Genomic DNA, 24,493 nt, shown 5'->3' with positions numbered 1-24,493 from the left:
TCCTGTGCTCCTCTGGCCTGCTTGAGTCTCCCCTTGTCGGCACTGACTTGGCGGTTGTTCAGGGTGATCCAGACCTGCTGGTTTTGGGTATGATAATGAGATCTTCTGCCCTCCTCAGACACAGCCTGACTTGTGATCTTATTTGGCACCCTTCTCTTCCTAAAATGATCAGTTATGTTGCTTCAAACTTGCTTAACTAGCTCTTGGGCTTTCAGAGCTCTAACAGTGTGCAGCCATCTTCCAGCATGGCTAGGCTCCGTCCTCTAGAGATTTTTTTAATATAATTTCCATTCGGCTAGATTACGAGTTTTGCGGTATTAGTGAAAAAGCAGCGTTAAGGCTCTTTTTCACTGCCGCTGGTATTACGAGTCTTGCAGGTTTATGGGCACAGCACACTTTTTTGGCCTTAACGCAAATTAACTTACACAATTTGCGTTAAGTCTTTTTTCAATGGGACTTCCACAGCGCCAGTATTACGAGTCTGCCTTGGAGGCCAAAAAGTGAGCTGTACACCCTATACCGCCAAGATCCATACCGTAAACTGAAAGTCAGTAGTTATGGGTTTTAAGCTACAAAGCTGTAGCATAAAACTCATAACTAAAGTTCTAAACCTAAAAATAAAACCCACCCAATAAACCCTTAAAAAACCTAACACTAACCCCTGAAGATCCACTTACAGTTTTGAAGACCGGACATCCATCCTCAACGATGCCGGGAGAAGTCCTCATCAAAGCCGGCAGAAGTGGCCCTCCAGATGGGCAAAAGTCTTCATCCAGACGGCATCTTTTATCTTCATCCAACCGGCGTGGAGCGGGTCCATCTTCAAGACATCCGACGCGGAGCATCCTCTTCTGAAGGATTGAGCTTGCATTCTATTGGCTGTTGCAATCAGCCAATAGAATGCAAGCTCAATCCTATTGGCTGATTGGATCAGCCAATAGGATTGAAGCTCCATCTTGAGGATGGATGTCCGGTCTTCAAAACTGTAAGTGGATCTTCAGGGGTTAGTGTTAGTTTTTTTTTTTAAAGGTTTATTGGGTGGGTTTTATTTTTAGGTTAGGGTTTGGGCAATTGAAAAAGAGCTAAATGCCCATTTAAGGGCAATGCCCATCTAAATGCCCTTTTCAGGGCAATGGGGAGTTTAGGTTTTTTTAGTTAGGTTTTTATTTGGGGGGTTGGTTGTGTGGGTGGTGGGTTTTACTGTTGGGGGTTTATTTTGTATTTTTTTTTTCAGGGAAAAGAGCTGATTTCTTTGTGGCAATTCCCCGCAAAAGGCCCTTTTAAGGGCTATTGGTAGTTTAGTTAGGCTAGGGTTGTTTTTTATTTTAGGGGGGCTTTTTTATTTTGATAGGGCTATTAGATTAGGTGTAATTAGTTTAAATATCTGATCATTTCTTTTTTTATTCTGTGTAATTTAGTGTTTAGTTTTTTTTGTAATTTAGGTAATTGTATTTAATTTAGGCAATTTTTTTAATTGTAGTGTATAGTTAGGTTTTATTGTAAGACAGTTTAGGTTTTATTTTACAGGTAAATTTGTACTTATTTTAGCTATGTAGTTAGTAAATAGTTAATAACTATTTACTAACTATTCTACCTAGTTAAAATAAATACAAACTTACCTGTAAAATAAAAATAAACCCTAAGCTAGTTGCAATGTAACTATTAGTTATATTGTAGCTAGCTTAGGGTTTATTTTACAGGTAAGTATTTCGTTTTTTCAATAGGAATTATTTATGTAATGATAGTAATTTTTATTTAGAGTTATTTTAATTATATTTAAATTTAGGGGGTGTTAGGGTTAGACTTAGGTTTAGGGGTTAATAAATTTAGTATAGTGACAGCGATGTCCGGAGCGGCAGATTAGGGGGTTAATACGTATAATGTAGGTGTCAGCGATGTCGGGGGCAGCAGATTAGGGGTGTTTAGACTCAGGGTTCATGTTAGGGTGTTAGGTGTAAACATAACTTTTGTTTCCCCATAGGAATCAATGGGGCTGCGTTACGGAGCTTTACACTGGTTTTTTTTTGCAGGGGTTAGGCTTCTTTTCAGCCGGCTCTCCCCATTGATGTCTATGGGGAAATCGTGCACGAGCACGTAAAACCAGCTCACCGCATCTTTCAGTAGAGCTGGTATTGTAGTGCGGTATGGAGCTCAATTTTGCTCTACGCTCTCTCTTTTCCTGATAACGCCGGGTTTTTGTAAACCTGTAATACCAGCGCTGTAGTGATTATTACCGAGCAGCTCTTACCTCAAAACTCGTAATCTAGCCGATTGTTTATAAATATGCAACTCTTTCAATACTAGGTTCTAAGATCATTTGATCAGTAGCCCCAGTGCGAAAGGTGCAGGTCTATATTTGTCATTTTGTTATGCTAATGCACTTTCATTTGTAAGTCTTTTTGTAAAGCATGTGGATCTACATATACCCAAAAGCCATTTTGTTCTACTAATGTAAGATCATCAGATGACATATAGTGACAGGTACATCTGCATTAACCTAGAACACTTTAAGTTCTATTATTCTGGCTTAATCAAAAGTCCACATTTTCCAAGAACCTTTGTGTGTTTTCAAATTGGTTTGATCAGTAGTCTCTACATATCAACATTAAAGTGATGGTAAATCTTTGCATTTCAAAAAAGCAAGGATTTACCATCACTATAAAATAAATAGGACTTAGAGTAATCACTTTAAAAAAGTGTGCCACAGCTTTCTTGCTAAACTTAGCGGCTCCGGTGTCCTATCAGATTTTGCTACCTCTGAGTGTCCATGCGCTATATTACGTAATTGCACTCCACATATGTTAAAAAGGAATGTGTGGAATGTGATTATGTAAAACATGAGAACAAATAAACATTCAAAATGAATGAATATCGTCACATTCAATTTTAAAGGTGCATGCGCCGCACATGTCTGAGCCGTAGCAAAATTCAACAGGACAACTTCCTTGTCAGAATTTGCTACCTCTTAGTGCACATGCTGCTGATTACATAATCACATTCCACACATTCCTTCTTAACACATGTGGAGTGCTATTACGTAATACGGAGCATGCACACTCAGAGGTAGCAGATTCTAAAGCCGAACTGACGAGATCTACTCTATATTGGAGACTCTCCTACCTTGTGATCCCTCTCTTTAACAAGACCTACTTTTCTTTAATGCAATAAACATTAACTCTATCACAGGCGAAGAAACAAAGCTTTATTATAACAAAAATGGGCCTGAGAACCCAGTTCATCTTTGTGCTACATATAAAGGATATCTGCAAAAATATTTACAGTTGATAAAAAGCAGGATCTGCAGCAAAACTACACGTTTCACTTAACAGAGGCTTAGATACAAAGTAACCTCAGAGGGAAAAAGTATATTAATATAATTGTGTTGGTTATGCAAAACTGGGTAAAAAGGTAATAAAGGGATTATCTATCTTTTTAAACAATAAAAATTCTGGAGTAGACTGTCCCTTTTAATAAAGCTAAAGTTTGCTCACCTACTCCTCAAGTGAAGAAAGGGATAAAAAAAACTCTAGTGTGGCCACTTGTGAAAAAGTTTTTACACCCCTGTTGGAAATAGATGCAATTATTGACAAAATAGTATGGGAACCTTGAAGATCACTTTTACCTGGATTGTAAAGATATCTTTATTGTCTCATTCTGAAATGTTCAAAGCTCAAACGTCTAGAATGCTTCTACCCCAGCAAATCTCTCAAGGAGATGTATCTGTAAGGTTGGGACTGTAATGCCCCTTGAACAACTTATTTGTGCCTTTCTAAATAGTCATGGTCATAGATGTGTACCGAACTGCCACAAGCCATAAAGTTCTATAATGATCATAAAGCAAACCAGATATGCTCATATTTATGATAAATCATTGAAATTATTTATAATGTAATGTAATTTGCAATGTAATCAGTTGACCACATAAATGCATGTATTTCTTTCATGTACAGGTGAAACTCGAAAAATTAGACTGTCGTGCAAAAGTTAATTTATTTCACTAATGCAACTTAACCCCTTAATGACCACAATGTACCCTGTATGTCACTGGTCGTTAAGTGTTTTTTCAGGACATAATAGCACAAGTCTAGCAAGAACACGCTATTAATGCCCTCCCTCCAGAAGGCTTTGTGGAATAGAGCAGTCTCAACGCTGGTGGCAAGACTGCGCTATAAAACAATCAAGTCCCAAAAAAAGGCCAGCGACATACAGGGTACGTCGCTGGTCCTTAAGGGGTTAAAAGGTGAAACTAATATATGAGATAGACTCATTACATGCAAAGCAAGATAGTTCAAGCCGTGATTTGTCATAATTGTGATGATTATGGCTTACAGCTCATAAAACCTCAAATCTACAATCTAAGAAAATTAGAATATTGTGAAAAGGTGCAATATTCTAGGCTCAAAGTGTCCCACTCTAACCAGCTAATTAAGCCTGAGCCTTTAAATGGTCTCTCAGTCTGGTTCAGTAGTAATCACAATCATGGGAAAGACTGCTGACCTGACAGTTGTGCAGAAAACCATCATTATAATAATAACTAGTATTTATATAGCGCCTTTCTCCCAGTGGGACTCAAAGCGCTTTTTCAGCGCTCGCTCTCTGAATTAACCAAATCGGCAGCTGAATAGTAATAGTTGTTGTTATTACCCAATTTAATGGTACTCATTTTATCGACCTCGGAGGGATGAAGGGCTGAGTCGGCCCTGCCGGGATTTGAACCTGTGACCTTGGATCTTTTAAACAGGCTTTCTTCTGTTATGTGTGATCAGTCCACGGGTCATCATTACTTCTGGGATATAACTCCTCCCCAACAGGAAATGCAAGAGGATTCACCCAGCAGAGCTGCATATAGCTCCTCCCCTCTACGTCAGTCCCAGTCATTCTCTTGCACCCAACGACTAGATAGGATGTGTGAGAGGACTATGGTGATTATACTTAGTTTTTATGACTTCAATCAAAAGTTTGTTATTTTAAAATAGCACCGGAGCGTGTTATTACTTCTCTGGCAGAGTTTGAGGAAGAATCTGACAGAGATTTTTACTATGATTTTAACCGGAGTCGTTAAGATCATATTGCTGTTCTCGACCATCTGAGGGAGGTAAAGGCTTCAGATCAGGGGACAGCGGGCAGAGGAATCTGCATTGAGGTATGTGGCAGTTTTTATTTTCTGAATGGAATTGATGAGAAAATCCTGCCATACCGTTAAAATGACATGTATGTATACACTTCAGTATTCTGGGGATGGTATTTCACCGGAACTACTCTGTTAAGGGTCACTAATCCTTTTAATAACTATTCTCATGTTAAACGTTTTTGCTGGAATGTAGAATCGTTTACATTGCTGAGGTACTGTGTGAATAAATATTTGGGCATTATTTTCCACTTGGCAGTTTTTTGCTTTAATTGTGACAGTTTCGTTTTCTCTTCACTGCTGTGTGGGAGAGGGAGGGGCCGTTTTTGGCGCTCTTTGCTACGCATCAAAAAATTCCAGTCAGTTACTTTTATATTTCCTACATGATCCGGTTCATCTCTGACAGATCTCAGGGGTCCTCAAGCTTCTTTGAAGGGAGGTAAATTCTCTCAGCAGAGCTGTGAGAATTCTTATAGTGACTGTGAATAAAAACGTTGTTTTGTATTCTTATGTACAAATTTAATTAGTGTTGTTTTACTAATGGGAACAAACCTTTGCTAAAAGTTGTGTTGTTTTAAAGTTTGATGCTATAACTGTTTTTCAGTTCATTATTTCAACTGTCATTTAATCGTTAGTACCTCTTTGAGGCACAGTACGTTTTTCTGCTAAAAAAGATTATAACCAAGTTGTAAGTTTTTTTGCTAGTGTGTTAAACATGTCTGACTCAGAGGAAGATATCTGTGTCATTTGTTCCAATGCCAAGGTGGAGCCCAATAGAAATTTATGTACTAACTGTATTGATGCTACTTTAAATAAAAGTCAATCTGTACAATGTGAACAAATTTCACCAAACAGCGAGGGGAGAGTTATGCCGACTAACTCGCCTCACGCGGCAGTACCTGCATCTCCCGCCCGGGAGGTGCGTGATATTTTGGCGCCTAGTACATCTGGGCGGCCATTACAGATAACATTACAAGATATGGCTACTGTTATGACTGAAGTTTTGTCTAAATTACCAGAACTAAGAGGCAAGCGTGATCACTCTGGGGTGAGAACAGAGTGCGCTGACAATGCTAGGGCCATGTCTGATACTGCGTCACAGCTCGCAGAGCATGAGGACGGAGAGCTTCATTCTGTGGGTGACGGTTCTGATCCAAACAGATTGGACTCAGATATTTCAAATTTTAAATTTAAATTGGAGAACCTCCGTGTACTACTAGGGGAGGTCTTAGCAGCTCTCAACGATTGTAACACCGTTGCAATACCAGAGAAACTGTGTAGGTTGGATAAATACTTTGCGGTACCGGCGAGTACTGACGTTTTTCCTATACCTAAGAGACTAACTGAAATTGTTACTAAGGAGTGGGATAGACCTGGTGTGCCGTTCTCACCCCCTCCAATATTTAGAAAGATGTTTCCAATAGACGCCACCACTCGGGACTTATGGCAAACGGTCCCCAAGGTGGAGGGAGCAGTTTCTACTTTAGCTAAGCGTACCACTATCCCGGTGGAGGATAGCTGTGCTTTCTCAGATCCAATGGATAAAAAATTAGAGGGTTACCTTAAGAAAATGTTTGTTCAACAAGGTTTTATATTGCAACCCCTTGCATGTATCGCGCCGATTACGGCTGCGGCAGCATTTTGGATTGAGTCGCTTGAAGAGAACCTTAGTTCCTCTACGCTAGACGACATTACGGACAGGCTTAGAGTCCTTAAACTAGCTAATTCTTTCATTTCGGAGGCCGTAGTACATTTAACCAAACTTACGGCTAAGAACTCAGGATTCGCCATACAGGCACGCAGGGCGCTGTGGCTAAAATCCTGGTCAGCTGATGTTACTTCTAAGTCCAAATTACTTAATATACCTTTCAAGGGGCAGTCCTTATTCGGGCCCGGTTTGAAAGAAATTATCGCTGACATTACAGGAGGTAAGGGCCACGCCCTACCTCAAGACAAGGCCAAAGCTAAGGCTAGACAGTCTAATTTTCGTCCCTTTCGGAATTTCAAAACAGGAGCAGCATCAACCTCCACTGCACCAAAACAGGAAGGAGCTGTTGCCCGTTACAGGCAAGGCTGGAAGCCTAACCAGTCCTGGAACAAGAGCAAGCAGGCCAGGAAACCTGCTGCTGCTCCAAAGACAGCATGAACCGAGAGCCCCCGATCCGGGACCGGATCTAGTGGGGGGCAGACTCTCTCTCTTCGCCCAGGCCTGGGCAAGAGATGTTCAGGATCCCTGGGCACTAGAGATCATATCTCAGGGATACCCTCTAGACTTCAAATTATCTCCCCCAAGAGGGAGATTTCATCTGTCAAGGTTGTCAACAAACCAGATAAAGAAAGAAGCGTTTCTACGCTGCGTACAAGATCTGTTAACAATGGGAGTGATCCATCCGGTTCCGCGGTCGGAACAAGGACAAGGGTTCTACTCAAACCTGTTCGTGGTTCCCAAAAAAGAGGGAACTTTCAGGCCAATCTTAGATTTAAAGATTCTAAACAAATTCCTAAGAGTTCCATCGTTCAAAATGGAAACTATTCGGACAATTCTACCCATGATCCAAGAGGGTCAGTACATGACCACAGTGGATTTAAAGGATGCTTACCTTCACATACCGATCCACAAGGATCATCACCGGTATCTAAGGTTTGCCTTCTTAGACAGGCACTACCAGTTTGTAGCTCTTCCATTCGGATTGGCTACGGCTCCAAGAATCTTCACAAAGGTTCTGGGTGCCCTTCTGGCGGTACTAAAGCCGCGAGGGATTTCGGTAGCTCCATACCTAGACGACATTCTAATACAAGCTTCAAGCTTTCAAACTGCCAAGTCTCATACAGAGTTAGTTCTGGCATTTCTAAGGTCGCATGGATGGAAAGTGAACGAAAAGAAGAGTTCTCTTTTTCCTCTCACAAGAGTTCCATTCTTGGGGACTCTTATAGATTCTGTAGAAATGAAGATTTACCTGACAGAGGACAGGTTAACAAAGCTTCAAAATGCATGCCGTGCCCTTCATTCCATTCAACACCCGTCAGTAGCTCAATGTATGGAGGTGATCGGCTTAATGGTAGCGGCAATGGACATAGTACCTTTTGCACGCCTACACCTCAGACCTCTGCAATTATGCATGCTAAGTCAGTGGAATGGGGATTACTCAGATTTGTCCCCTACTCTGAATCTGAATCAAGAGACCAGAAATTCTCTTCTATGGTGGCTTCATCGGCCACACCTGTCCAGGGGGATGCCATTCAGCAGGCCAGACTGGACAATTGTAACAACAGACGCCAGCCTACTAGGTTGGGGCGCTGTCTGGAATTCTCTGAAGGCTCAGGGACTATGGAATCAGGAGGAGAGTCTCCTTCCAATAAACATTCTGGAATTGAGAGCAGTTCTCAATGCCCTTCTGGCTTGGCCCCAATTAACAACTCGGGGGTTCATCAGGTTTCAGTCGGACAACATCACGACTGTAGCTTACATCAACCATCAGGGAGGGACAAGAAGCTCCCTAGCAATGGTGGAAGTATCAAAGATAATTCGCTGGGCAGAGTCACACTCTTGCCACCTGTCAGCAATCCACATCCCGGGAGTGGAGAACTGGGAGGCGGATTTCTTGAGTCGCCAGACTTTTCATCCGGGGGAGTGGGAACTTCATCCGGAGGTCTTTGCCCAAATACTTCGACGTTGGGGCAAACCAGAGATAGATCTCATGGCGTCTCGCCAGAACGCCAAACTTCCTCGCTACGGGTCCAGATCCAGGGATCCGGGAGCGGTTCTGATAGATGCTTTGACAGCACCTTGGAAATTCGGGATGGCTTATGTGTTTCCACCCTTCCCGCTGCTTCCTCGATTGATTGCCAAAATCAAACAGGAAAGAGCATCAGTGATTCTAATAGCGCCTGCATGGCCACGCAGGACTTGGTATGCAGATCTAGTGGACATGTCATCCTGTCCGCCTTGGTCTCTACCTCTAAGACAGGACCTTCTGATACAGGGTCCATTCAAACATCAAAATCTAACTTCTCTGAAGCTGACTGCTTGGAAATTGAACGCTTGATTTTATCAAAACGTGGTTTTTCTGAGTCGGTTATTGATACCCTGATACAGGCTAGGAAGCCTGTTACCAGAAAGATTTACCATAAAATATGGCGTAAATACCTATACTGGTGCGAATCCAAACGTTACTCCTGGAGTAAGGTTAGGATCCCTAGGATATTGTCTTTTCTACAAGAAGGGTTAGAAAAGGGTTTATCAGCTAGTTCATTAAAGGGACAGATTTCAGCTCTGTCCATCTTGTTACACAGGCGTCTGTCAGAAAATCCAGACGTCCAGGCCTTTTGTCAGGCTTTAGCTAGGATCAAGCCTGTGTTTAAAGCTGTTGCTCCGCCATGGAGTTTAAACTTAGTTCTTAACGTTTTACAGGGTGTTCCGTTTGAACCCCTTCATTCCATTGATATAAAATTGTTATCTTGGAAAGTTCTGTTTTTAATGGCTATTTCCTCGGCTCGAAGAGTCTCTGAGTTATCAGCCTTACATTGTGATTCTCCTTATCTGATTTTTCACTCAGACAAGGTAGTTCTGCGTACTAAACCTGGGTTCTTACCTAAGGTAGTCACTAACAAGAATATCAATCAAGAGATTGTTGTTCCATCCTTGTGTCCAAATCCTTCTTCAAAGAAGGAACGTCTTCTACACAATCTGGATGTAGTTCGTGCCCTCAAGTTCTACTTGCAGGCAACTAAAGATTTTCGCCAAACTTCTTCCCTGTTTGTCGTTTATTCTGGACAGAGGAGAGGTCAAAAAGCTTCTGCTACCTCTCTCTCTTTTTGGCTTCGTAGCATAATACGTTTAGCCTATGAGACTGCTGGACAGCAGCCTCCTGAAAGAATTACAGCTCACTCCACTAGAGCTGTGGCTTCCACTTGGGCCTTTAAGAATGAGGCCTCTGTTGAACAGATTTGCAAGGCTGCAACTTGGTCTTCGCTTCATACTTTTTCCAAATTTTACAAATTTGACACTTTTGCTTCTTCGGAGGCTATTTTTGGGAGAAAGGTTCTTCAGGCAGTGGTTCCTTCTGTATAATGAGCCTGCCTATCCCTCCCGTCATCCGTGTACTTTTGCTTTGGTATTGGTATCCCAGAAGTAATGATGACCCGTGGACTGATCACACATAACAGAAGAAAACATAATTTATGCTTACCTGATAAATTCCTTTCTTCTGTTGTGTGATCAGTCCACGGCCCGCCCTGTTTTTAAGGCAGGTAAATATCTTTTAAATTATACTCCAGTCACCACTTCACCCTTGGTTACTCCTTTCTCGTTGATTCTTGGTCGAATGACTGGGACTGACGTAGAGGGGAGGAGCTATATGCAGCTCTGCTGGGTGAATCCTCTTGCATTTCCTGTTGGGGAGGAGTTATATCCCAGAAGTAATGATGACCCGTGGACTGATCACACAACAGAAGAAAGGAATTTATCAGGTAAGCATAAATTATGTTTTTTTGTAATCAGGGCATTTACCAACTGAGATACCTCACTGGCCTCATTGACACCCTCCATAAGGAGGGAAAGCCTCAAAAAGTAATTTCAAAAGAAGTTGGATGTTCCCAAAGTGCTGTATCAAAGCACATTAATAGAAAGTTATGTGGAAGGGAAAAGTGTGGAAGAAAAAGGGGCACAAGCAGCAGGGATGACCGCAGCCTGGAGAGGATTGTCAGGAAAAGGCCATTCAAAAGTGTTGGGGACTTTCACAAGGAGTGGACGGAGGCTGGAGTTAGTGCATCAAGAGCCATCACGCACAGACGGATCCTGGACATGGGCTTCAAATGTCGTATTCCTCTTGTCAAGCCACTCCTGAACAATAAACAACTAAAGAAAAACAGACCTGGTCTGTTGCTCAGTGGTCGAAAGTCCTCTTTTCTGATGAGAGCAAATGTTGCATCTCATTTGGAAACCAAGGACCCAGAGTATGGAGGAAGAATGGAGAGGCACACACTGCAAGATGCTTGAAGTCCAGTGTGAAGTTTCCACAGTCTGTGTTGATTTGGGGAGCCATGTCATCTGTCATCTGCTGGTGTTGGTCCACTGTGCTTCGTTAAGTCCAGGGTCAACGCAGCCGTCTACCAGGAGATTTTGGAGCACTTTATGCTTCCTTCCGCAGACGAGCTGTATGGGGATGCTGACTTCATTTTCCAGCAGGACTTGGCACCTGCCCACACTGCCAAAAGCACCAAAACCTGGTTTAATGACCGTGGGATTACTGTGCTTGATTGGCCAGCAAACTCGCCTGACCTGAACCCCATAGATAATCTATGGGGCATTGCCAAGAGAAAAATGAGAGATATGAGACCGAACAATGCAGAAGAGCTGAAGGCCGCTATTGAAGCATCCTGGTCTTCCATAACACCTCAGCAGTGCCACAGGCTGATAGCTTCAATGACAGCCGCATTGAGGCAGTAATTGCTGCAGAAGGGGCCCAAACCAAGTACTGAGTACATACAGTATGCATACTTATACTTTACAGAGGTCTGATATTGTTCTACAGGTATATACAATCCTTGTTTTATTGATTGCATGTAATATTCTAATTTTCTGAGATTGTGGATTTGGGGTTTTCATGAGCTGTAAGCCATAATAATCACAATTATGACAAATCACGGCTTGAACTATCTTGCTTTGCATGTAATGAGTCTATCTCATATATTAGTTTCACCTTTTATGTTGCATTAGTGAAATAAATTAACTTTTGCACGATATTCTAATTTTTCGAGTTTCACCTGTAAGTGGCAAAAGTCCATGAGCTAGTGACGTATGGGATATACATTCCTACCGGGAGGGGGCAAAGTTTCCCAAACCAAAAATGCCTATAAATACACCTCCCACCTCACTTATACCTTAGTTTTACAAATGTTGTGTCCTTAGGAGGTGGTGAATCAAGATGTGCTTGAATTCTTCTGTGAAAGGCGCTTCTAATCATATTGAAGCCCAGTTCCTCTCAAAGTACAGTGTGTGTTTGAGGAATGTGAAGGGAGTATTGCCTGATGATACCATGTTTTCACCTATGGGAAATCTATTCTAAGGCTTTCTGTAAATTGGTCGCAGGGATTCATCTGCTACCTCCCTTTACAGATCGACATTATACTCCCCTACCATTACCTTTGCTGATATGTTTCAGTACTGGTTTGGCTGTCTGCTATATGTGGATTGGTGTCTTCAGGTAAGTATATATCATTTTTAAGACACTCTCAGCTATGTTTGGCACTTTATCTAATAAAGTTTTAAATGTATATTGTATATATTTGCCATGAGTCAGGTCTGTGTATTTCCCTTTGCAGTCTAACAGTTTCAGCATGGAAATTATGTTTATGGGTGTTTTTAAATGCATAAATGTATGTATTTTAAAGTGAATGTAAAGTTTCATGAATGAGTGCCTGGTTTTTAAAAATACTATTAAAACAGGGGCACTTTCATTCATGAAATTTTTCATTGCAGCATTTAAAATAAAACAAATCTTACTTTTTCTTTAGCAAACCCGGACCAGCGATCCCCCACTTGCAACTCCTCTGTACTTACGTCATCAATGATGAAACTGGATTCCACCAATCATGGCGTGCACCCCAGTGTGTCCTTCTTGTGAGGTCACGTTGTTATTGGAGGAAGCCGTTTTCGTCATTGACGTCCTAAAAAACAGAAGAGCTGCAGGCAAAGGATCGCGGTCTTTGTTTGCTAAAGAAAAGGTAAGTATTTAAAAAACACTGCAATATAAAGTTTAATTAATGAAAGTGCCCCTGTTTTTGATAGTATTTTTAAAAACCGGGCACTGATTCATAAAACTTTACATTCACTTTAAAGGCTTCTGTATGATTGAGTGAAAAGTAATAATTGATTTAACTACATTTTCTGCCATTAAATGTGTATTCAAATTGACAATGACCCATAAATGGAATGATCGGTCATAATGAGCAACAGTATCATTAGATTAAAAAAAGGTTCAGTGAAGTTAAAGTTTATATGAAAGTATGTTTGTAAATCACATCTCATTTTTTCATGTTTGCTTTGTCTAGAGTGGTGTATTGCTTCTTGCTCAACTGTTAAATGAAGACCCCATCTTGCAACTTAAATGTCGAACTTATGAAATTCCACGACACGCTGGTGTCACAGAACAGGTATCTTAGCTGATATGAATTGTGCAATCCGTTTTATACGTATAATTTGTTTTGGGGGTGACTCGTCGCATGCAATGATACAGTGCACCCCACAGGTTTATTTTTATCTGATTTTAAAAAGACGACATGATTCAGATAGAATATACCATTTTAAAAAACTTTCCAATTTACTTCTATTAACTAATTTACTTGGTTTTCTTGTTATCCTTTATTGTAAAGCAGGAGTGTGCACGTGTCTTTAGCACTATATGGCAGCAGTTTTGCAACAATGTTATACATTAGCAGGAACACTAGATGGCAGCACTATTTCCTGTTATATAATGCTCCAGACATGTGCATGCTGCCTATCTAGATATCTCTTTAGCAATGAATAACACTAGAACTAAGCTAATTTTATAATAGAAGTAAATGTGAAACTATTTTAAAATTGTATCCTCTGTCTGAATCATGAAAGAAACATTTCAGGTTTCACGTCCCTTTAATGCAATTGGCCTGGCTACATTAATACATCATTTACTGTCTGCCTGGTGTTCTTGAGTGGCGCACTTTTGCATCCATGCACCCTTAGAGTTGGTGGGATCACCCTGACACCAACTCGTTCAGGGTCATTGATATGCCCAGCTGCTGCACAATTGGTCTTTCTTTCTTTCTTTCTTTCTCTTTCTTTCTCTCTTTCTCTTTCTTTCTCTCTTTCTCTTTCTTTCTGTCTTTCTCTCTTTCTTTCTCTCTTTCTATATGTGTGTGTATATAATGAATACATACCAGATTTCAAACTAGTTATTTGAAGGGATTATCTGCTTCATACCAGGGGTGCTTTACATGCATTGCCCTTGGAGGTGGGGGGTTTGTGAGACGTTTTTGCGTTACCCATCCCCCTGGGCCATCCATTTGCTAATGTGGTTTAGGAGACTTTATGGTCCTGAATCGCACTGCCTTGGCATATCTATATGTTATCTCTAAAACTTTTATACCTTTAGCAGATGTGAACGTCATAATATATTTTTTATATTAGTATTAAAAATATTAGCATTTTCTCCTGTTAAGTGTGGTCAGTCCACGGGTCATCATTACTTCTGGGATATTATCTCCTCCCCTACAGGAAGTGCAAGAGGATTCACCCAGCAGAGCTGCTATATAGCTCCTCCCCTCTACGTCACCTCCAGTCATTCTCTTGCACCCAACGAATAGATAGGATGTGTGAGAGGACTGTGGTGATTTAATTAGTTTATTAACTTCAATCAAAAGTTTGTTATTTTATAATAGCACCGGAGTGTGTTATTCATTCTCTGGTAGAATTTGAAGAAGAATCTACCGGAGTTTTTTCTATGATTTTAGCCGGAGTAGTTAAGATCATATTGCTGTTTCTCGGCCATCTGAGGAGAGGTAAACTTCAGATCAGGGGACAGCGGGCAGATTAATCTGCAAAGAGGTATGTAGCAGTTTGTTATTTTCTGACATGGAATTGATGAGAAAATCCTGCCATACCGTTATAATGTAAACTCAGCCTTAAATGCAGTAGATGTAGCTGGTATCAGGCTGTCATGTATGTATATTTTACACTTCAGTATTCTGGGGAATGGTACTTCACTGGATTTATACTGTATGCATAGACTTAACCTAATTTGCAGGGACTTGCAATAGGTTTTAAATAACAATTAATTTATTGAGGTTAAACGTTTTTTTGCTGGCATGTAAAAACGTTTATTTCTCTGAGGTACTGGGTGAAAAAATGTTTTGGGCACTATTTTTTCCACTTGGCAATAGTTTTTGTTTAAATTAAAGCAGTTCACTGATCTCTCTCACTGTTATGTGTGAGGGGGAGGGGCCATTTTTGGCGCTTTTACTACGCATCAAAAAACTCAGTCAGAGGTTCATTTTCTTCCTGCATGATCCGGTTCATCTCTACAGAACTCAGGGATCTCCAAAGCCTTTTTTGAGGGAGGTAATCATCACAGCAGAGCTGTGAAGATTGTAGTTGACTGTGATAAAAAACGTTTATTTGTGTATTTTTTTCTGCTGCCTGGGTTAGTTATCCTTTGCTAATGGGAACAATCCTTTGCTAAAATTGTATATTTCTGACAAAGATTGATGCTATAACTTAATTATTTTCAACTGTCATAATTTTTTCTGTGCTTCTTTTAGGCACAGTTCGGTTTCATATTATTGTAAATTACTTAAAAAAGCATTTCCAAGTTGCTAGTTAATTGCTAGTGTGTTAAACATGTCTGATTCAGAGGAAGATACATGTGCTATATGTGCTAATGCCAAAGTGGAGCCCAATAGAAGTTTATGTACTAACTGTATTGATGCCACTTTAAATAAAAGTCAATCTGTACAAATTGAACATATTTCACCAGACAACGAGGGGAGAGTTATGCCGACTAACTCGCCTCACGTGTCAGTACCTACATCTCCCGCTCGGGAGGTGCGTGATATTGTAGCGCCGGGTACATCTGGGCGGCCATTTCAAATCACATTACAGGATATGGCTACTGTTATGACTGAAGTTTTGGCTAAATTACCAGAACTTAGAGGCAAGCGTGATCACTCTGGGGTGAGAACAGAGTGCGCTGATAATATTAGGGCCATGTCAGACACTGCGTCACAGGCGGCAGAACATGAGGACGGAGAACTTCATTCTGTGGGTGACGGTTCTGATCCAAATAGATTGGATTCAGATATTTCAAATTTTAAATTTAAGCTGGAAAACCTCTGTGTATTACTAGGGGAGGTGTTAGCGGCTCTGAATGATTGTAACACAGTTGCAATACCAGAGAAAATGTGTAGGTTGGATAAATATTTTGCGGTACCGGCGAGTACTGATGTTTTTCCTATACCTAAGAGACTTACTGAAATTGTTACTAAGGAGTGGGATAGGCCCGGTGTACCGTTCTCACCCCCTCCGATATTTAGAAAAATGTTTCCAATAGACGCCACCACACGGGACTTATGGCAAACGGTCCCTAAGGTGGAGGGAGCAGTTTCTACTTTAGCTAAGCGTACCACTATCCCGGTGGAGGATAGCTGTGCCTTTTCAGATCCAATGGATAAAAAATTAGAGGGTTACCTTAAGAGAATGTTTGTTCAACAAGGTTTTATATTGCAACCTCTTGCATGTATTGCGCCTGTCACGGCTGCAGCAGCATTTTGGTTTGAGTCTCTGGAAGAGACACTTCAATAATCTACACTAGATGAGATTACAGACAAACTTAAAGCCCTTAAGTTAGCTAACTCATTTATTTCAGATGCCGTAGTACATTTAACTAAACTTACGGCTAAGAATTCCAGATTTGCCATTCAGGCACGCAGAGCACTGTGGGTAAAATCCTGGTCAGCTGATGTTACTTCTAAATCTAAATTGCTTAATATACCTTTCAAAGGGCAAACCTTGTTCGGGCCCGGGTTGAAGGAGATTATCGCTGACATTACAGGAGGTAAAGGCCATGCCCTGCCTCAGGACAAAGCCAAACCTAGGGCTAGACAGTCTAATTTTCGTTCCTTTCGTAATTTCAAAGCAGGAACAGCATCAACCTCCTCTGCACCAAAATAGGAAGGAGCTGTTGCTCGCTACAGACAAGGCTGGAAACCTAACCAGTCCTGGAACAAGGGCAAGCAGGCCAGGAAACCTGCTGCTGCCCCTAAGACAGCATGAATCGAGGGCCCCCGATCCGGGACCGGATCTAGTAGGGGGCAGACTTTCTCTCTTCGCCCAGGCTTGGGCAAGAGATGTTCAGGATCCCTGGGCGTTAGAGATCATATCTCAGGGATACCTTCTGGACTTCAAATCCTCTCCCCCAAGAGGGAGATTTCATCTGTCAAGGTTATCAACAAACCAAATAAAGAAAGAAGCGTTCCTACGCTGCGTACAAGATCTTTTATTAATGGGAGTGATCCATCCAGTTCCGCGGTCGGAACAAGGACAAGGGTTTTACTCAAATCTGTTTGTAGTTCCCAAAAAAGAGGGAACTTTCAGGCCAATCTTGGATTTAAAGATCCTAAACAAATTCCTAAGAGTTCCATCGTTCAAGATGGAAACGATTCGAACAATTTTGCCCATGATCCAAGAGGGTCAGTACATGACCACAGTGGATTTAAAGGATGCTTACCTTCACATACCGATTCACAGAAATCATTACCGGTATCTAAGGTTTGCCTTTCTAGACAGGCATTACCAGTTTGTAGCTCTTCCATTCGGACTGGCTACGGCTCCAAGAATCTTCACAAAGGTACTGGGTACTCTTCTGGCGGTACTAAGACCGCGAGGAATTTCGGTAGCTCCGTACCTAGACGACATTCTGATACAAGCTTCAAGCTTTCAAACTGCCAAGTCTCATACAGAGTTAGTACTGGCATTTCTAAGGTCGCATGGATGGAAGGTGAACGAAAAGAAGAGTTCTCTCTTTCCACTCGCAAGAGTTCCCTTCTTGGGGACTCTGATAGATTCTGTAGAAATGAAGATTTACCTGACAGAAGACAGGTTAACAAAGCTTCAAAATGCATGCCGTGTCCTTCATTACATTCAACACCCGTCAGTAGCTCAATGCATGGAGGTGATCGGCTTAATGGTAGCGGCAATGGACGTAGTACCTTTTGCACGCCTACATCTCAGACCGCTGCAATTGTGCATGCTAAGTCAGTGGAATGGGGATTACTCAGATTTGTCCCCCACTCTGAATCTGAATCAAGAGACCAGAAATTCTCTTCTATGGTGGCTTTATCGGCCACACCTGTCCAGGGGGATGCCATTCAGCAGGCCAGACTGGACAATTGTAACAACAGACGCCAGCCTACTAGGTTGGGGCGCTGTCTGGAATTCTCTGAAGGCTCAGGGACTATGGAATCAGGAGGAGAGTCTCCTTCCAATAAACATTCTGGAATTGAGAGCAGTTCTCAATGCCCTTCTGGCTTGGCCCCAGTTAACAACTCGGGGGTTCATCAGGTTTCAGTCGGACAACATCACGACTGTAGCTTACATCAACCATCAGGGAGGGACAAGAAGCTCCCTAGCAATGATGGAAGTATCAAAGATAATTCGCTGGGCAGAGTCTCACTCTTGCCACCTGTCTGCAATCCACATCCCGGGAGTGGAGAACTGGGAGGCGGATTTCTTAAGTCGTCAGACTTTTCATCCGGGGGAGTGGGAACTTCATCCGGAGGTCTTTGCCCAGATACTTCGACGTTGGGGCAAACCAGAGATAGATCTCATGGCGTCTCGTCAGAACGCCAAGCTTCCTCGCTACGGGTCCAGATCCAGGGATCCGGGAGCGGTTCTGATAGATGCTTTGACAGCACCTTGGACCTTCCACCCTTCCCGATGCTTCCTCGATTGATTGCCAGAATCAAACAGGAGAGAGCATCAGTGATTCTAATAGCACCTGCATGGCCACGCAGGACTTGGTATGCAGATCTAGTGGACATGTCATCCTGTCCGCCTTGGTCTCTACCTCTGAAACAGGACCTTCTGATCCAGGGTCCATTCAAACATCAAAATCTAACTTCTCTGAAGCTGACTGCTTGGAAATTGAACGCTTGATTTTATCAAAACGTGGGTTTTCTGAGCCAGTTATTGATAACTTAATACAGGCTAGGAAGCCTGTTACCAGAAGGATTTACCATAAAATATGGCGTAAATACTTATATTGGTGCGAATCCAAGAGTTACTCATGGAGTAAGGTTAGGATTCCAAGGATATTGTCTTTTCTACAAGAAGGTTTAGAAAAGGGGTTATCCGCTAGTTCTTTAAAGGGACAGATTTCAGCTCTGTCCATTCTTTTACACAAACGTCTGTCAGAAGTTCCGGACGTTCAAGCTTTCTCCAACATAGGTGTGTCCGGTCCACGGCGTCATCCTTACTTGTGGGATATTCTCTTCCCCAACAGGAAATGGCAAAGAGCCCAGCAAAGCTGGTCACATGATCCCTCCTAGGCTCCGCCTACCCCAGTCATTCTCTTTGCCGTTGTACAGGCAACATCTCCACGGAGATGGCTTAGAGTTTTTTAGTGTTTAACTGTAGTTTTTCATTATTCAATCAAGAGTTTGTTATTTTCAAATAGTGCTGGTACGTACTATTTACTCAGAAACAGAAAAGAGATGAAGAATTCTGTTTGTATGAGGAAAATGATTTTAGCAACCGTAACTAAAATCCATGGCTGTTCCACACAGGACTGTTGAGAGCATTAACTTCAGTTGGGGGAACAGTTTGCAGTCCTTTGCTGCTTGAGGTATGACACATTCTAACAAGACGATGTAATGCTGGAAGCTGTCATTTTCCCTATGGGATCCGGTAAGCCATGTTTATTACGATTGTAAATAAGGGCTTCACAAGGGCTTATTTAGACTGTAGACATTTTTTGGGCTAAATCGATTGATATTAACACTTATTTAGCCTTGAGGAATCATTTATTCTGGGTATTTTGATATAATTATATCGGCAGGCACTGTTTTAGACACCTTATTCTTTAGGGGCTTTCCCAAAGCATAGGCAGAGTCTCATTTTCGCGCCGGTGTTGCGCACTTGTTTTTGAGAGGCATGGCATGCAGTCGCATGTGAGAGGAGCTCTGATACTGATAAAAGACTTCTGAAGGCATCATTTGGTATCGTATTCCCCTTGGGTTTGGTTGGGTCTCAGCAAAGCAGATACCAGGGACTGTAAAGGGGTTAAAGCTTAAAACGGCTCCGGTTCCGTTATTTTAAGGGTTAAAGCTTCCAAAATTGGTGTGCAATATTTTCAAGGCTTTAAGACACTGTGGTGAAAGTTTGGTGAATTTTGAACAATTCCTTCATGTTTTTTCGCAATTGCAGTAATAAAGTGTGTTCAGTTTAAAATTTAAAGTGACAGTAACGGTTTTATTTCAAAACGTTTTTTGTACTTTCTTATCAAGTTTATGCCTGTTTAACATGTCTGAACTACCAGATAGACTGTGTTCTGAATGTGGGGAAGCCAGAATTCCTATTCATTTAAATAAATGTGATTTATGTGATAATGACAATGATGCCCAAGATGATTCCTCAAGTGAGGGGAGTAAGCATGGTACTGCATCATTCCCTCCTTCGTCTACACGAGTCTTGCCCACTCAGGAGGCCCCTAGTACATCTAGCGCGCCAATACTCCTTACTATGCAACAATTAACGGCTGTAATGGATAATTCTGTCAAAAACATTTTAGCCAAAATGAACCCTTGTCAGCGTAAGCGTGGATGCTCTGTTTTAGTTACTGAAGAGCATGACGACGCTGATATTAATATCTCTGAAGGGCCCCTAACCCAATCTGAGGGAGCCAGGGAGGTTTTGTCTGAGGGAGAAATTACTGATTTAGGGAACATTTCTCAGCAGGCTGAATCTGATGTGATTACTTTTAAATTTAAATTGGAACATCTCCGCATTTTGCTTAAGGAGGTATTATCCACTCTGGATGATTGTGAAAATTTGGTCATCCCAGAGAAACTATGTAAAATGGACAAGTTCCTAGAGGTGCCGGGGCTCCCAGAAGCTTTTCCTATACCCAAGCGGGTGGCGGACATTGTTATTAAAGAATGGGAAAGGCCCGGTATTCCTTTCGTCCCTCCCCCCATATTTAAAAAATTGTTTCCTATGGTCGACCCCAGAAAGGACTTATGGCAGTCAGTCCCCAAGGTCGAGGGAGCGGTTTCTACTTTAAACAAACGCACCACTATTCCCATAGAGGATAGTTGTGCTTTCAAAGATCCTATGGATAAAAAATTAGAAGGTTTGCTTAAAAAGATGTTTGTTCAGCAGGGTTACCTTCTACAACCCATTTCATGCATTGTCCCTGTCACTACAGCCGCATATTTCTGGTTTGATGAACTGATTAAGGTGCTCGATAGTGACTCTCCTCCTTATGAGGAGATTATGGACAGAGTCAATGCTCTCAAATTGGCTAATTCTTTCACTCTAGACGCCTCTTTGCAATTGGCTAAGTTAGCGGCTAAGAATTCTGGGTTCGCTATTGTGGCGCGCAGAGCGCTTTGGTTGAAATCTTGGTCGGCTGATGCGTCTTCCAAGAACAAGCTACTAAACATTCCTTTCAAGGGGAAAACGCTGTTTGGTCCTGACTTGAAAGAGATTATCTCTGATATCACTGGGGGTAAGGGCCATGCCCTTCCTCAGGATCGGCCTTTCAAGGCAAAAAATAGACCTAATTTTCGTCCCTTTCGTAAAAACGGACCAGCCCAAGGTGCTACGTCCTCTAAGCAAGAGGGTAATACTTCTCAGGCCAAGCCAGCTTGGAGACCAATGCAAGGCTGGAACAAGGGAAAGCAGGCAAAGAAACCTGCCACTGCTACCAAGACAGCATGAAATATCGGCCCCCGATCCGGGACCGGATCTGGTGGGGGGCAGACTCTCTCTCTTCGCTCAGGCTTGGGCAAGAGATGTTCTGGATCCTTGGGCGCTAGAAATAGTCTCCCAGGGTTATCTTCTGGAATTCAAGGGACTTCCCCCAAGGGGAAGGTTCCACAGGTCTCAGTTGTCTTCAGACCACATAAAAAGACAGGCGTTCTTACATTGTGTAGAAGACCTGTTAAAAATGGGAGTGATTCATCCTGTTCCATTGAGAGAACAAGGGATGGGGTCCTACTCCAATCTGTTCATAGTTCCCAAAAAAGAGGGAACGTTCAGACCAATCCTAGATCTCAAGATCTTAAACAAATTTCTCAAGGTCCCATCTTTCAAGATGGAAACCATTCGAACTATCCTTCCTTCCATCCAGGAAGGTCAATTCATGACCACGGTGGATTTAAAGGATGCGTATCTACATATTCCTATCCACAAGGAACATCATCGGTTCCTAAGGTTTGCATTCCTGGACAAACATTACCAGTTCGTGGCGCTTCCTTTCGGATTAGCCACTGCTCCAAGGATTTTCACAAAGGTACTAGGGTCCCTTCTAGCTGTGCTAAGACCAAGGGGCATTGCAGTTGTACCTTACCTGGACGACATTCTGATTCAAGCGTCGTCCCTCCCTCGAGCAAAGGCTCACACGGACATCGTCCTGGCCTTTCTCAGATCGCACGGCTGGAAAGTGAACGTGGAAAAGAGTTCTCTATCCCCGTCAACAAGGGTTCCCTTCTTGGGAACAATTATAGACTCCTCAGAAATGAGGATTTTTCTAACAGAGGCCAGAAAGACAAAGCTTCTGGACTCTTGTCGAATACTTCATTCCGTTCCTCTTCCTTCCGTAGCTCAGTACATGGAAGTGATCGGGTTGATGGTAGCGACAATGGACATAGTTCCTTTTGCGCGCATTCATCTAAGACCATTACAACTGTGCATGCTCAGTCAGTGGAATGGGGACTATACAGACTTGTCTCCAAAGATACAAGTAAATCAGAGGACCAGAGACTCACTCCGTTGGTGGCTGTCCCTGGACAACCTGTCACGAGGGATGACATTCCACAGACCAGAGTGGGTCATTGTCACGACCGACGCCAGTCTGATGGGCTGGGGCGCGGTCTGGGGATCCCTGAAAGCTCAGGGTCTTTGGTCTCGGGAAGAATCTCTTCTACCGATAAATATTCTGGAACTGAGAGCGATATTCAATGCTCTCAAGGCTTGGCCTCAGCTAGCGGGGACCAAGTTCATACGGTTTCAATCAGACAACATGACGACTGTTGCGTACATCAACCATCAGGGGGGAACAAGGAGTTCCCTAGCGATGGAAGAAGTGACCAAGATTATTCTATGGGCGGAGTCTCACTCCTGCCACCTGTCTGCTATCCACATCCCGGGAGTGGAAAATTGGGAAGCGGATTTTCTGAGTCGTCAGACATTGCATCCGGGGGAGTGGGAACTCCATCCGGAAATCTTTGCCCAAGTCACTCAACTTTGGGGCATTCCAGACATGGATCTGATGGCCTCTCGTCAGAACTTCAAAGTTCCTTGCTACGGGTCCAGATCCAGGGATCCCAAGGCGGCTCTAGTGGATGCACTAGTAGCACCTTGGACCTTCAAACTAGCTTATGTGTTCCCGCCGTTTCCTCTCATCCCCAGGCTGGTAGCCAGGATCAATCAGGAGAGGGCGTCGGTGATCTTGATAGCTCCTGCGTGGCCACGCAGGACTTGGTATGCAGATCTGGTGAATATGTCATCGGCTCCACCTTGGAAGCTACCTTTGAGACGAGACCTTCTTGTTCAGGGTCCGTTCGAACATCCGAATCTGGTTTCACTCCAGCTGACTGCTTGGAGATTGAACGCTTGATTTTATCGAAGCGAGGTTTCTCAGATTCTGTTATCGATACTCTTGTTCAGGCCAGAAAGCCTGTAACTAGAAAGATTTACCACAAAATTTGGAAAAAATATATCTGTTGGTGTGAATCTAAAGGATTCCCTTGGGACAAGGTTAAGATTCCTAGGATTCTATCCTTCCTTCAAGAAGGATTGGAAAAAGGATTATCGGCAAGTTCCCTGAAGGGACAGATTTCTGCCTTGTCGGTGTTACTTCACAAAAAACTGGCAGCTGTGCCAGATGTTCAAGCCTTTGTTCAGGCTCTGGTTAGAATCAAGCCTGTTTACAAACCTTTGACTCCTCCTTGGAGTCTCAATTTAGTTCTTTCAGTTCTTCAGGGGGTTCCGTTTGAACCCTTACATTCCGTTGATATTAAGTTATTATCTTGGAAAGTTTTGTTTTTAGTTGCAATTTCTTCTGCTAGAAGAGTTTCAGAATTATCTGCTCTGCAGTGTTCTCCTCCTTATCTGGTGTTCCATGCAGATAAGGTGGTTTTACGTACTAAACCTGGTTTTCTTCCAAAAGTTGTTTCTAACAAAAACATTAACCAGGAGATTATCGTACCTTCTCTGTGTCCGAAACCAGTTTCAAAGAAGGAACGCTTGTTGCACAATTTGGATGTTGTTCGCGCTCTAAAATTCTATTTAGATGCTACAAAGGATTTTAGACAAACATCTTCCCTGTTTGTTGTTTATTCAGGTAAAAGGAGAGGTCAAAAAGCAACTTCTACCTCTCTCTCTTTTTGGATTAAAAGCATCATCAGATTGGCTTACGAGACTGCCGGACGGCAGCCTCCCGAAAGAATCACGGCTCATTCCACTAGGGCTGTGGCTTCCACATGGGCCTTCAAGAACGAGGCTTCTGTTGATCAGATATGTAGGGCAGCGACTTGGTCTTCACTGCACACTTTTACCAAATTTTACAAGTTTGATACTTTTGCTTCTTCTGAGGCTATTTTTGGGAGAAA

At 42.4% G+C, this 24,493-nt stretch overlaps 1 protein-coding gene across 1 annotated transcript in view; it reads left to right on the top strand.

Annotated features, from left to right (window-relative positions):
• Positions 1-24,493, top strand: part of RAB3GAP2 (RAB3 GTPase activating non-catalytic protein subunit 2) — a 470,453-nt gene that overhangs the window by 131,275 nt on the left and 314,685 nt on the right. Inside the window, 1 exon segment of the mRNA XM_053712514.1 lies at positions 13,181-13,282. Within this exon segment, the coding sequence (XP_053568489.1) occupies positions 13,181-13,282 (102 nt within the window).

Source organism: Bombina bombina, chromosome 4 (assembly GCF_027579735.1).
Source record: "Bombina bombina isolate aBomBom1 chromosome 4, aBomBom1.pri, whole genome shotgun sequence".
NCBI lineage: Eukaryota > Metazoa > Chordata > Amphibia > Anura > Bombinatoridae > Bombina > Bombina bombina.
The sequence above is the reverse complement of the archived record's forward strand: the minus strand, read 5'-3'. Positions and strand labels throughout refer to the sequence as shown.